The sequence below is a fragment of the Natrix helvetica genome (genome assembly GCF_964273705.1).
Source record: "Natrix helvetica genome assembly, chromosome: 6".
In the NCBI taxonomy this organism is placed as follows: domain Eukaryota; kingdom Metazoa; phylum Chordata; class Lepidosauria; order Squamata; family Natricidae; genus Natrix; species Natrix helvetica.
Genome location: NC_138553.1, coordinates 12,973,317 through 12,987,613, shown reverse-complemented (window position 1 = coordinate 12,987,613; position 14,297 = coordinate 12,973,317). Strand labels below are relative to the sequence as shown.

The window sequence follows — 14,297 nt, the reverse complement described above, 5'->3', positions numbered from 1 at the left end:
AAAAAATTGAATTCCACCACTGCTGGAAACCCAGTGGGATTGGTGAAATATTGAGATGACTGCAGTGTAATAAATACCTACTCTTTGCCTATTTATTTTAACTTCTTTTTTACCTTTTGTCTTTTATAATCTTTATGGTTTTAATGATTATTGTTTTTCGCTTTGTGACACACTGCCTAGAATCCCTTGTTGGTGAGATGGGCAGCCACAGAAAAATAAATACTCAAAGAAGCAAATTTTGCTCTCTTCTGTGACCGTCCAGAAGACACAGCTGGATATTACAGTCTGAACTCTACCTGCAACTCTCCTTGCCTTCTGTAGATCTTTTTGTAAAAGAAGGTTAGGATGGTTGCCATTCAGAAGCAACATTTTGGTGATTTATGCCACCAGTTTTTTAAAAAAACAAAATAGCAGGAGGACGACACTTTCTTCACCCAAAGCTTCAAGGCAGGATGGCTGGAAATTTATCATCCATTTTGTTTTGGTACATCAGTTAAATCTACTGGCAGTTTTATGATATTCCAGGGTGTCTACATCTTATAATCACTCCATATGCAGGGAGGGGTGTTTGACTTTTATAAGAAATCATTGGCTGACTTCACGAAAAATGATTCTTTCCCATTCTTCAATCAATTCCAAAGTACTGCATTTCATGCCCAATAGAAAGGCCAAATTTTCTGTGATAATTTTACTCACGTTGAGGTTCCAGACTGGTCAAAAGTGGTTGTGCCCGGCTAACAGCAGCACCTGTGAGACTCTTCACACCTTTCTCTGCCCCATCACACACTGTCTGAAGGTAGGAGTTTTTCCGCTTAATGGAGGTGTAGTTTGAAGAAACTAAGTCACAGACAGAGCACACCAAGGGCAGACTGCTGACTCTCTTCAAGATATTCTGATATTGAAAACCAAGAGAAACCACATCACTGATTGATTAAGAAGCAAATGTTGACAAATGGAATAAAAGACATGGCATTTTCCTTATTGGGGCATCAGTGGTTAAGTTGCTGGGCTTGTTGGCTGGAAAGCTGGCAGCCCAGGTTAGAGACCTGAGTGCCCTGTGAAGGAGTGAACTCCCATCCTTGTTCCAGGTTCTGCCAACCTAGCAGTTCTAAAACATGCAAATGCAAATAGATAAATAGGTACCACTCCGGTGGGAAGCTAATAGTGCTCCATGACGTCATGCTGGCCACATAACCATGGAAATGTCTTTGGACAGCACGGACTAAATGGCCTTGAAATATAGATGACCATCGCCCCCTATAGCCAGCAACGAGTAGTGGAGCAAAATCTGCAAAGACTCTTTTACCTTTTAACCACTTTCCTTATTACCTTAAATTCCTCATCTGCAGGAATTATATTTGGTCTTTAAGGAATAAATGTCTAGCTACCGTACATTTGTTTCCATAGAAAAAATAACAGATCCAGAATGTGGGCCTGTGTAACTGACCAAAACAGACATAGAAGTATGTGATATACTCTGGGATATTTTTTTAATGCAAAAATCACATTTATTTCCTCTAGATTGGTCCCAAGTCAGTTTTCTGAGAAATTAAAAATTATCCCGTATTTAACACATATAGTGTTTTTGGGCACAGGCTTGTGGGGAAATAAATAAAATAAAAATCATTATAATATGATATGCATTAATTTCCCACATAGATATTGCTTCTAAATCTCTGATAATCTTTCCTTCATTTGGTTTTTTAAAAAAGGTGGAGCTCCTATGCAACACACTGAGTGATTTAAAAAACCAGTAAAGTCTGCATGGCTTCAATCAGATTTTGTTGAAAACCTGCCATATCTCCCTATAATTTTTTTAAAGAAAATGTAGGTGTGGGCTCTATTCTTCCAGCACCCTTTCTTTCTTGACATTTTTTCTTAAACCTCTTTGCAACACATGATAACAATATGAATGAAATGAAAGAAGATGTCAGGCCAAACTTCCCTTCCTTGGACTATGTGGGAAACGTCTCACATCTCAAAAAAGAAAAAAGAAAAGAAAAGAAAATATAACTTTTGCCCTTGACAAGAAAGAGCTACCTCCTCTTCAAGGCTTTCGTCAGAGGTCTCCGAAGACATGGTACTTTGGTCTGGTTTCATGGAAGACATGGTGGGTTCTCGGGCCACTAGAAAGGAAGACGAAGTGTTATCTAAAATGAGAAGTAAGGATCATATAATAGCAGTCAATTGGGTTCAAAGGCAGAAGACAAATGTCACTTTCTCAGTCTAATGATGAAAAATCTATCCATACGTTTTTCATTCAAACTATGAAACTTACTGGCTAACTTTGAGCTGTTTGCTACAACTCATCCTGAACCAACTTAGGGGGCTGCTCTGAACGCAGAATGGGGAAAAGATGAGAAAACAAAGTACACTGCATTGAGGCTCTTGCAGGAATAGTAAGACATAAATGTAGCAAAGTAATCAATAAGGGGAAAAAAAAATATTCCAATCGCTATGCCTTTTCATTTATGGAATTTCTTCCGTAGGTAAAAAGAAAACATTTCTGGAAACTGCTGAAAACATTGTAGTTTCCTTCCTCTTCTGAATATTTGGAAGTCTGATGGGGCTTTTTAGGAAAAATATCCTCTAAGTCAGCCATCCCCATCACTTTTGGGGCATTAGGGACTGGTTCTGTGGAAAACAATTTCTCCACAGTGTGTGTGTGTGAGTCAGTGTATGATGGTAGTAGTGGTTTCACATCAGAGGTGGGATTCCCTTACTTTCTCTACTGGTTCGCAAATGTGAGCGCACGCCTTGTCTGTGCATGTGCACCTCCTACTGCACATGCGCAATGCTCGCGCATTACTTTGAGAAGGGGAGGCGGAGCCTCCCACAATCGCTGCTACCAGTTCACCCAAACCAGACAGAACCGGCTGAATCCCACCTCTGTTTCCCATGCTACCTAGATCCTGTCCATGCATAGATGAAGCTTTGCTGGCTTCTGTGGCCCAGTTCCTAATGCGCCATGGCCCGGCACTGGTCTACGGCTTGGGGGTTGGGGATGGGGACCCCTGCTCTGAGTCACCTTTTGTAGGAGAAGACAAGGCAGAGCTGGGGGACAAAGTTAAATGGGTTGATATCAGGTGCAAGAATCATGAGGCTGCAGCATAGAAGATCTATTCCAGCTTATACACAAGACTCTGGTCAACTAAGGTTTAACACTGTATTGGTGCCAGATAAGGGATTGGACTTGGAGTGCTTGTGGGAACTCAAGGACTCTACATTGAGAATGCCTCTTTCCAGCCGTGCCCAGCTCTGCCTGCTCCTACACCCTTTTTGATGTTTGCTTCCCAAGGAGGTGAGAGCCCCAGAAATCCATTTCAGTTTCCCACAGTGGGAACTCAACAATGCTCCAGAACCAGCAATGTTTAAACTCAACGATGAATCTCTTATTCCTCAGTCTAGAACTGGGAGAACTTTGAATTACTCCAATAACCTTAACCATCACACTTAACAACTCACAGTGTTAACATTTTGGAATGCTTCCCATTGGCGAGGGCTTTATTGGCTCTCAGGATGATACGTCCCGTAGCATGTTTCCAAACTTTATCCCCAGAGTGTACTAGGGTGGGTTGAAGCAATACAATACTATTTGGTCATGTTACTAACCAGTGTCAGGTGGGGAAAACCACCAATAGGATAAGCTATGGAATTTTCATTGTTTCTTCAGTATGATAAGCACTCATGCAGGACATCTTTTCAACCAATCAGACGGCATATGTAAATTGATATCATTATGATTTCTTCTCCCATTGGTTTTCAGCAGAAGTTCACTCTATAATCTTATGTCCATTATTTGGGAAATGAATCTCTGTATGAATCCAATGGAGCTTACTTTAAGTGAACACGCATAAAATCAGGGCTTGAAAGCCATAAAATCTTGACTCTCTTAAAGAAAATTTACGGTTAGCCTTTCAAGGCAATGACTGCTGAATGTTTTAGTAGCTCTGAACATGGATAGAATAGAATAGAATAGAATAAATTTAATTTGTTAGCCGCTCCCTCTCCAAAAGGACTCGGGGCGGCGTACAATAAAAACCCAGACATATATACATATACATACAAATACATATACACATACATACAAACACATACACGTACACGGAGGAGGTAACAATCGTTAAATGCATACAATAGTAGTAATAGAATTAAAATTAACAATTAAAATACCCTCAGTTAAAATTACAAATTTAAAAAGACTGTCAGGAGGAATGGGATAAAACTATGGTTGAGCCAGGCCAGCTAATTGAAAAAGGTGGGTCTTGAGCTTTACACGGAAGGAGCGGAGATCGGAGGTAATCCTGATGTCAAGGGGGAGGTCATTCCACAGGGCTGGGCCCATCACAGAGAAGGCTCTGCTCCTAGGCGTCGCCCCCCGACACTGTTTAGTGGACGGCACCTGGAGAAGTCCCTCTCTGTGCGAGCGGATTGGTCGCAGGGATGTATGGGGCAGGATGCGATCCCGCAGGTAACTAGGTCCTGTGCCATGAAGCGCTTTAAAGATCGTAATCAGAACCTTGAAACGCACCCGATAGACCACAGGAAGCCAGTGCAGCTCGCGCAGGAGAGGTGTTACATGGGAGTATCTGGTACTCCCCATAATCACCCGCGCGGCCGCATTCTGGACCAACTGCAGTCTCCGAGTGCATCTCAAGGGAAGCCCCATGTAGAGAGCATTGCAGTAATCTAGGTGAGACGTCACCAGCGCATGAGTGACTGTGCGTAAGGCATCCCGGTCCAATAGGGGGCGCAATTGGCGCACCAGGCGGACCTGGTGGAACGCCCCCCTTGCCACGGCTGTCACATGGTCGTCCATGGACAGCCGGGCATCCAGGAGGATGCCCAAATTGCGCGCCCGCTCCATGGCCAACATGCTTGGTACATTTTTCTGTGTCAAATCTGTAATCACCATTTTAAGAAAGATGTTAAGGAGCAGATCATTATAATAATTCTTCTCCAGTAACATTGTACTGCTAACTAGGGCATACAAAACCTTTGCCAGACCAATCCTCAAATACAGCTCATCTGCCTGGAGTCCACACTGTATATCAGACATTACTACAATTGAGCGGGTCCAGAGGTATTTCACGAGAAGAGTATGATGCTACTCTGCTCACAATAGAATCCCTTATGCCCCCAGGCTTGAAATGTTGGGCTTAGACAATCTGGAACTGCGCCGCCTGCAATATGATCTAAGCATAGTGCACAAAATTGTCTGCTACAGCATCTTACCTATCAACAACGTCTTCAGCTTCAACCTCAATAATACACGGGCAAACACAATCGATACAAACTCAAGGTAAACCGCTCCAAACTCGATTGCAGAAAATACGACTTCAGCAACAGAGTGGTCAACGCCTGGAATGCTCTAACTGACTCTGTTGTTACATCCTCAAACCCCCACAGCTTCAACCTTAAACTGGACCTCTCCCCATTCCTAAGAGTTCCATAAAGGGGGCGTGCCTAAGCGCACCAGGGTGTCTACCGTCCCTGTCTACTGTCCCCGTTTTCATTTGTTTCCATTTCCTTCGTTCATGTCCATGTTTATTATTAATACCTGCTATCTTGTACTAATACATACTAAATTATACAACTGTGTTCCAAGTCACAAGGGAAATATTGGTGCAAGTTAGTTTCCCAATATCCTAAAGCAGGGGTCTCGAAACTTGGTGAGTTTAAAACTTGTGGACTTCAACTCCCAGAATTCCCCAGTATGGCTGGCTGGTGATACCTTGAACAGGAAGTCTCCAGTTATGTAATTAAAAGTGCATGATGCAACCTTGTTCCGTGCAGAAGTATCTTCACATTTATTCAAATGTAAGTCGGTTTGCAAATGAGACATATTATCCAAAAGAGTTGAATTAAGAAGGGCACAGAGGGCCCCGGAAAACCATATCTACTCAACTGTCTTCAGAAATAATAGAATTCATAGCATGACCCAACTGGGCTGAACACAAGGGGAGCAAAGTGCTTGTAATGAAAAGACTGGATTACAATTCCAAGGATTTCCACCCAGTTTAAATCTATAGAATGGTAAAGTATCTTTCTATTTTTATTTTCTTAACTCAGGATTTAATTTTTGGGGGGGTTGGGGGGGGGATAAGCTGCTATGAGTCTTTAGCTCCAGCAACAGAGCTGATATGTTTTTGTTGCACATAGCAGTAGAAACAACAACAAATACTACCTTACCCATGTTGTACATGGTATTTATGTGTACTGCTTGCAGAAATTTTGAATTGTATCTACATCTCACTTCCGTCTCTTTCTGAGTACATGAGAGGGGAATATTGATACTTAAGGTCCATAAGATATTAATATTTGCTCATCCTTGATTTATTTGATCCTGATGCTCTTTTTATGAATGTGGGATTATTTACATGTTTTCCTTCTGCTTTTAAAAATGTTCATAATAAAGGTATTAGACTGATTTGGGAGAGATACACTACCCAATCTGTAGTGTTCTCCATGGCTAAGTACCTGCATCAAGCATCACAACAGGTTGAAATTGGAGGCCTAGCTAAGTTGCTGTCCCTAGTAAATCTTGTCTGATAGCAATAGTACTTAGTCTTATATACCGCTTCACAGTGCTTTACAGCCCTCTCTAAGCAGTTTACAGAGTCAGCCTATTGCCCCCAACAAACAGGGTCCTCATTTTACCGAACTTGGAAGGATGGAAGGCTGAGTCAACCTTGAACTTGGTGAGATTCGATCTGCCAAATTGCAGTCAGCCGGCAGTCAGCAGAATTGCCTGCACTTACTGCAGTACTGCAGTCTAACCACTGCACCACCAAAAATCCAGTTAGCCACCAGAAGATCCCAAGACTGGGAATTAAAATAGGAAGATCCCAGAAGGAGGCAATATCTAACCACCATGTCTGTATTGTTGCTAAAGATTTTTTTTTTTGACATGGAATGCATCATCAAGAGTGAAGTTTGATCCCAGGGAGAGCTTATATTTAAAATAATAACAGATGCGGCTTCCTAATGAAGGGAACTATATTCTGCTCATGTTCACATTATTTTTCTACCTATTCCGGCCAAACAGGCCAAATCTAAGCAAACTCTGGTTTAAAGGAAGTCTTATTTATAAGGAGCAACATTATATTAAGCACCTATTGACAGTGAAACGATATTAGACTCTTTTATAGCTCTTTCAATGCGATCTTTGCTACTAAACCCACTATGGTCTTTGAGAACAGTCCTTGAATGCTAAATGATGTGCAAAATATTGCTAAGGAAAATGCCAGGTGGTTTTTTTTTTTTGGCTTGCCAAGCTTATTAAAGGTCATGAACAATGCCGTTGGCATAATTATATCATTTCAGAACTAAGAGAAGGATGAATCATCTATTTCCCACAGAGACATGAGAAAACAGCTTGATGTTCACCTCAGACACCCCCTCCCCATTAAAATGCAAGGTAATGGTACCTCTGTTCATGTCCATCGAGCGGGTCCTGAGCATAGTTCTTAATCCTTGCATTCCAATGGCACTGCTGACATTTGGCTACCATTTTCCCTCCCTTGTTTTGAGACCCAATGGTTTACCAAATGACCTGGGAGGGGTGAGTAATCTTGCCTGTATTAAAAACGGGCAAACGGAAGGAGACGAAAACTCCCCGTGAATGGAGAATTGGTCTTGTGGTGTTCGAGCGTTGCAGAACATAAAATGGCTGCAAGGAAATCACCTCAGCCGCCTAAGGAAGCGAACATTGTGAAAATGTTCTCGGAGGATGTTCTCAGAGAACATTTTCTCAGAAAACAACACAGGGGGGGGGGGGGTGAATGCCACATCAAACGCTTCAGGAGGAGATTCCCCCAGTGGAATTGAAAATGCACCTGATGGGCTTTTGAATTAATTGGGAATCAGGTGGTTTTGTGACATTATCTAAGCTCAATTTCAAAATCTTCTTTTGCTACAGGAGTAACATGGTGCAGTCTTGAATTCTGGAGAAGCTTTTTTTTTAAAAACCCGATCTGGCTATAGTGAGGGCAGCTAAGATAAATTCCTTTTATTAGCAGATTTTAAAAATTATTATTATTAGGTGTCTAGCTTTGCCCATGACTTGTGAACCTCCCAGAAAGATATGGTTGGCTATAGGTAGAGCAAGGGCGTTGGGAGCAGTTATATTATTTGTTGTTGTAAGCAGAGGTGGTATTCAGCCGGTTCGGACCAGTTTGCCCGAACTGGTAGTGGAAATCACAGGTGGACCTGCCCATCAACCCCGGTTCTATGCCGTCCTATTTAGAGATGTTTTCAAGCCATGTGCATGTGTACCAGCCCTGCGCAGGATCAAAGAGCATGCACGGAAGGCCAAGCGCATGCGTGGATGTGCACATGCTCACATTTGTAAACCAGTAGGGAAAGTAAGTGAATACCACCCCTGGTTATAAGTGTTGGAAGCTAGGAGTCATATTTAGGAATCAGACTTAGGATCTCAGCCTGATAAATTAGAGTGTCACCCCTAAGTTATTTCAATAGGAAAATCTTTTTGGAGGATGAGTGGGCACATTTGAAAGAATGAGACAATGGGGCAACACTAATATTGCACGCATTTCTGCCTCCTTGTAGAAACACAATATATTCCTAAAAATCTTGGGAGTAGGCCCAGCTGAATGTAATGCTGGGCAGGAAAGGGGAAAGAACAGTCAGAATCCCATCAATTCTGTTTATTCTGAAGTACAACCTACAATCTCCATGAAGATGTAATCCCAGTATTATGCCTTGTATTTGTAACCTATTAGGGTCTGTAGAATATCTGGCAAATGTCAAAACGTGTGATCCTTGCCATTTGAACTCCTATCAATCTGCAATCTATGGACATAGAATTTATCCCGGAATGCAGCTGTAAAGAGCTGTAAAACTGACACCTTTGATGTGTCCCCCTTCTACAGTACTTAAGAACGTATCTCACCTTTGATCTGTGCCCTTCACGACAGGGGGTCAAATAGCTAATTGTGGGAACAGAAAGAGACAAGGCTGATAAGGCTAGTGATGATGTTTCTAACTGTATAAAAAGGAGCTACACCTTCTCTGGTGTAGTTCTTCCCTGCATATCCTTGGGGTATGTTGGGAACAACTGACCATCATGTCTTTCAACTTTGATCAAAGATTAAACGCTGATTGTTATTCCACCCTCTGTTTAAGTCTCATGTTTGGCTCATTGTGACTTGGATGTGTTCTCAAACTTCTGTGGGTCATAACTTATTCTCAAACCTTACACCAGGAAGATGTCTATAGTAGCTTCCTGTGGGAGTGAACTTGTGGGAGTGATCTTGGGAGACTAGGCCCAAAGATGTTGCCTAGGGGGAATGGTTAGATAAGAGACAGCATAGTCCACAGCTGGATAATGGGCAAGAGGTTCAGAAGAGACCTTCCCTAGGGACAATAAGATGCAAGATAAGGAGGAGGGGGGGGGAGGCTTCCTCTGGGGGAAGGGAAGAAGGAGCAATACCGAAAAGGCTCAGATCACAAAAATAAAAGTATTCAAAATAATAGTAATTGGTGATATCATAGAAAGTGGCAAAGAAAAATGAATGAACACATGGTTGACAATATAGAATGAGACCTTGTCTACTGCTTTCATTTATATTTTGCTTTTAAGATTGTTAAACCTGAGAGTTTTCTTGGATGGATTTCTACCATCAGTGTGGGAAGCTGCCAAAATTTTCTGTATATCCATTTACCTTTTCCTATATATGTATAAAAACCAATAAAACTTTGTTATTAAAAAAGAAGAAGAAGAAGAGACCATCCCTAATTTCTCAGGGTGTAAAGGAAACAGGGGAAAATTGTACTTCAGATTTGCAAGATGCTGGTAATATAGCCCTTATAATAAAGTAGCCTTAACATATCTGGTCCGGTGGTGGGTTTCACATTTTGTTATCACTGGTTCGCCCTGCGCACACATACTTGCTTCATGGGCACACACACCCCTTCCGTGCATGTGCCCAGCCTTCTGTGCATGCACTTTGCTCATGTGCGTGCCTTCCGTGCATAAGCCCGGTCTCAAAAATATGCCTAAATCAGGGGTGTCCAAACCTGGGAACTTTAAGACTTGTGGACTTCAACTCCCAGAATTCCCCAGCCAGCATGGCTGGCTGGGGAATTCTGGGAGTTGAAGTCCACAAGTCTTAAAGTTCCCAGGTTTGGACACCCCTGGCCTAAATAAAACGACATAGAGCCGGGGCAGGCCCGCACGTGATTTCCGCCACTGGTTCAGGCGAACCTATCCGAATACCACCTCTGATCTGGTCTTGTTTCTTATCTGATCAAAGGTTGACAAGGCCCAAATCCGTATTTTCTAAACCTGTTAACTTTAAGATCAGCTTAAAGAATCCCCAGAATCAGCTCTCAGAATTCCCCAGCTAGCATGAGTGGAAGTCCACAAATTTTAAAGTCAACAGGCTTGCAAAAACATTGCTGCAAACTGATTGAGACGGCCTCTTCCAGAATTACCAGTCAACAGGGCTTTGGGTTAAAAATTCAATCAATTACAATCTCCATAGATGTGGAGGAGGCAGCAGGGCTGAGGATAAGTCACATATTGCTGTGACAGTTGTATCTAAGAATAAACATGTTAAAAATCCCTGGGAATACTTGCACTGACATTCGTTAATCATGCATGAGTTATGGATGTGATTCTTTGAAACCTCTTTACCCGTGCCTCGTAAAGAAAAACCTCTAAGGCACCTGACAAATTCAAAATTATCATAATGAAAAATTCAGAAAAGTAGAAGAGTTAAGCAGGTAAGATGTTAAAAGCAACAGCAGAATTGGGATGATTAATTTCCCAGGCCTAGCTTAGTAAAGAGGTTTTAACTAAGTGCCTGAAGAACAGTCAGTTGTGAATTCACAAAATATTCTACAACATCACAAGCAGTGGTGGGATTCAAATAATTCCAATAATTTAACAACCCTAATGACAAGCTGGGTAGACGGAGCTTGGTGGTCATGTGACTGGGTGGGCATGGCCAACTCAACGTCACTCAAGTTGATGGGCGCTTTACCTTAGCTGTTACAATGTATTAAGGGTTAACCGGAGAGGCAGTTTCTGTAAGGAAGCAATAAAGCTTAGGCTAGAAACAACACCAGAATGTTTCCTTCCTGCCTTCCTTACAGGATTAGCCCTGTAAAGTGGAAGAAAACAAAATGAGATTTCTTCCAACAACCGGTTCCCCGAACTGCTTAGAAAGTTAACAACCGGTTCTCCAGAATAGGTATGAACTGGTTGAATCCCATCACTGACGCAAGTCAGAACACCGATTAGCAACCGCCCATTAGCATCCACAGATGTGGAGCAGATCAGAGGTGGGTTGCTAAATTTTTTTACGACTGGTTTGTGTGTGCTTCTGCATGCACAGAAGTGTCCAGGTGGGTGGACGGAGCCTCCTGCTGCTGATCTGGGCGGAACTGGCAGCAAACTACCTTTGGAGCAGACTCATCTTAATGATGTAAAAGGTAAAGGTTCCCTTGCACATATGTGCTAGTTGTTCCCAACTCTAGGGGGCGGTGCTCATCTCCATTTCAAAGCCGAAGAACCGGCACTGTCCGAAGATGTCTCCATGGTTATGTGGCCGCCATGACTAAACACCGAAGGCGCACGGAACGCTGTTAATTTCCCACCAAAGGTGGTTCCTATTTTTCTACTTGCATTTTTAACGTGCTTTCGAACTGCTAGGTTGGCAGAAGCTGGGACAAATAATGGCTTACTCCATTACGCGGTGCTAGGGATTCAAACCACGGTACTGCCGACCCTTCTGAACAATAAGCTCAGCGTCTGAGCCATTGAGCCACTGTGTCCCCCTTGAGCCACTGTGTCCCCCTTGAGCCACTGCGTCTCCCTTAATGATGACATCACAGCTATTATAGCACCTACCTGATGGGGAGCTATTGGAGAAAGGAAACGTTTCAGGTGCAATCATCATAGCAAAGGCCTTACGCAGTTTATACAACGTTGATTCTAGAAATAAAGATTGCAACAAGGGAAAATCAATTACGCAACTCCCAACTATTTTAAACCTTAGCAAATAATTTGTACCCTTCTAAAAATCTAAAAAGAACTAAGCTCTTGAGATTTTTTGTGATTGTTAGACCTCTTGACCTTCTTTGGGGAAAAATACATTGATGACAATATCAGAGGGACATCAGATCATCTTCATTTGGTGGAAAAAAAGATTAATTGGGGTAGAGCAGAGTGAGAACTGGGATCTTAAAGTTTGATAGTTATTAGGACAAGTCAACTGGTGAATCTGGGCCAAATCTAGTACCCTCATAGTGGTCGGCTAATACAAGTCTTATGTTTATTTGGTGGACAAGTGAGAAAGTGACTTGATTTACTCACTGGTTATACCATTCCAGAATTAATCTGGAGTAAGGAGCAGTCTTAATGACTGCTGTAACATTAACAGAAGGACAGAATCAAGTTCATATGTTAGTACCATTTTATAATGCCTTGGTAAGACCACACTTGGAGTACTGCAACCAGTTTTGATGGCCACAAAATAAAAAAGATGTTGAGATTTAGAGCACAGAGAGGAGCAACAAAAATGATTAGGGACTGGACGCTAAAAATGGTTGCAGGAATTGGCTATGTCTAGTTTAATGAAAAGAAGGACTAGGGAAGACATGATAGCAGTCTTCCAATATCTCAGGGGCTGCCACAAAGAAGAGGGAGTCAACCTATTCTCCAAAGCACCTAAAGGCAGGACAAGAAGCAATGGGTAGAAAGTAGTCAAGGACAGAAGCAACCTAGAACTAAGGAGAAATTTCCTGACATCAAACAATTAATCAGTGGAATGGCTTGCCTTCAGAAATTTAAGAAAAGATTGGACAACCACTTGTCTGAAATAGTATAAGGCAGTGGTGGTGAACCTTTTTCTTAATGGCATGCCAAAATTGTGCACGTCCACACTATTGCGCGCGCATGCATGCCCACACCAATTCAATCCTCCCCATCCACCTGCAGATGCTTGCACGACTCCTCCCCAGGCTCCAGAGGCTTTCCTGATGCCTGGGAAGGGCGAAAACGCCCTCCCCCAGCCCTCTGGAAGGTCAAAAATCAGCTGGCTGATGCATGTACGCGCGCTGACTGCTGGCGTGCCATCAAATATGGCTCCGCATGCCACCAGTGGCACACGTGCCATAGGTTTGCCATCGCGGGTATAAGCTCTCCTGCTTGAACAAGGGTTTGGATTAGAAACCCTCCATGATCCCTTCCAACCGTATTGTTCAGTTATTCTGCTTTCAAGGGCAAAGGATTAAGGGACAAATATAACGAGGCTTACAAGTTATGTAGGATGGGTACCCAGCAACAGAAATACAAATTCCGTCTCACTTTTTTTCTGAAACCTCTGTAGCTTCAGGGAGGGGCGTCTCTCTTTTTCTGGCCCCCAAAGTGGCATTTCCCTTGCCCAGATAGGAGGAAGCTCTATGGTCAATAGAATCCTAAGCCCACCCACTTCTCTCCTTACCTCCTCACAAGAAGACATCAACAATGCCCAGGTTGCTGTTTAGAATATTGGCAATATTCTATAGATGGACTTCAAAACTTCTGCCTTGAAGGATGCTCCACCGACTGGCCATGAAATGTTCTTGCCAACGCTTCTGAAATGGACATTTTATGGTTGACTGAATTTAAACAAAAAAATAATGATAAAGAACTAAAACCATCCCCCTTACTCTAAATCAGTGGTTCTCAACCTGTGTGTCGGGACCCATTTGGGAGTTGAACGACCCTTTCACAAGGGTCGCCTAAGACCATCGGAAAACACATATTTTCGATGGCCTTAGGAACCGAGACACCAATTTTATGGTTGAGGGTCACCACAACATGAGGAACTATATTAAAAGATCGCGGCATTGGGAAGGTTGAGAACCACTGGTCTAAATCAAGTTACAGAGTGGTGCTCGAAACATTTCTGTACATTACAAACCAAACCTCCCCCTTCATTCTTCTTTAAGGAAACAACACAGGGAAAAATTAGGAAGGTGTGATCAACTTTAAAAAAAAACCACGTAGGTTTTCAAAGACGTTGTATAACTTTCTAAAGCCACAAAATGATGTTCGAAAGCAACGCACAGAGTGTTCTGCCTTTTATGAATTTAAGTAGAAAATTGTCCTTGATATATATAAAAAAAACATCTAGCAAATCTGAGTGAACGTGCAGCTGAATGAGAGTTCTCATTGGTGGTTTCTTCTCATCCACTTTATAGCTTTGGGCACAAAAAATCAGGCCCACACAATGAATTCTAGTTAAACTGATTTATTGTTCATGCCTAATCTAGTCAACTAATAG

The 14,297-nt window shown here is 42.4% G+C and overlaps 1 protein-coding gene across 8 annotated transcripts in view; it reads right to left on the bottom strand.

The window, feature by feature from the left end:
• LOC309394123 (perilipin-3-like) overlaps positions 1 to 14,297 on the bottom strand; it is a 42,340-nt gene that overhangs the window by 16,730 nt on the left and 11,313 nt on the right. For 7 of the 8 annotated variants that reach the window (XM_081956912.1, XM_081956919.1, XM_081956913.1 and 4 more), the window contains 4 exons: positions 13,473 to 13,605; positions 11,879 to 11,962; positions 2,041 to 2,150; positions 697 to 892 (listed from right to left, as the gene is read on the bottom strand). In XM_081956912.1, the coding sequence (XP_081813038.1) occupies positions 697 to 892; positions 2,041 to 2,150; positions 11,879 to 11,927 (355 nt within the window). In that variant the 5' untranslated portion in view covers positions 11,928 to 11,962; positions 13,473 to 13,605. The remainder of the gene's footprint in view (positions 1 to 696; positions 893 to 2,040; positions 2,151 to 11,878; positions 11,963 to 13,472; positions 13,606 to 14,297) is intronic. The other variant, XM_081956918.1, reaches the window with a different exon arrangement.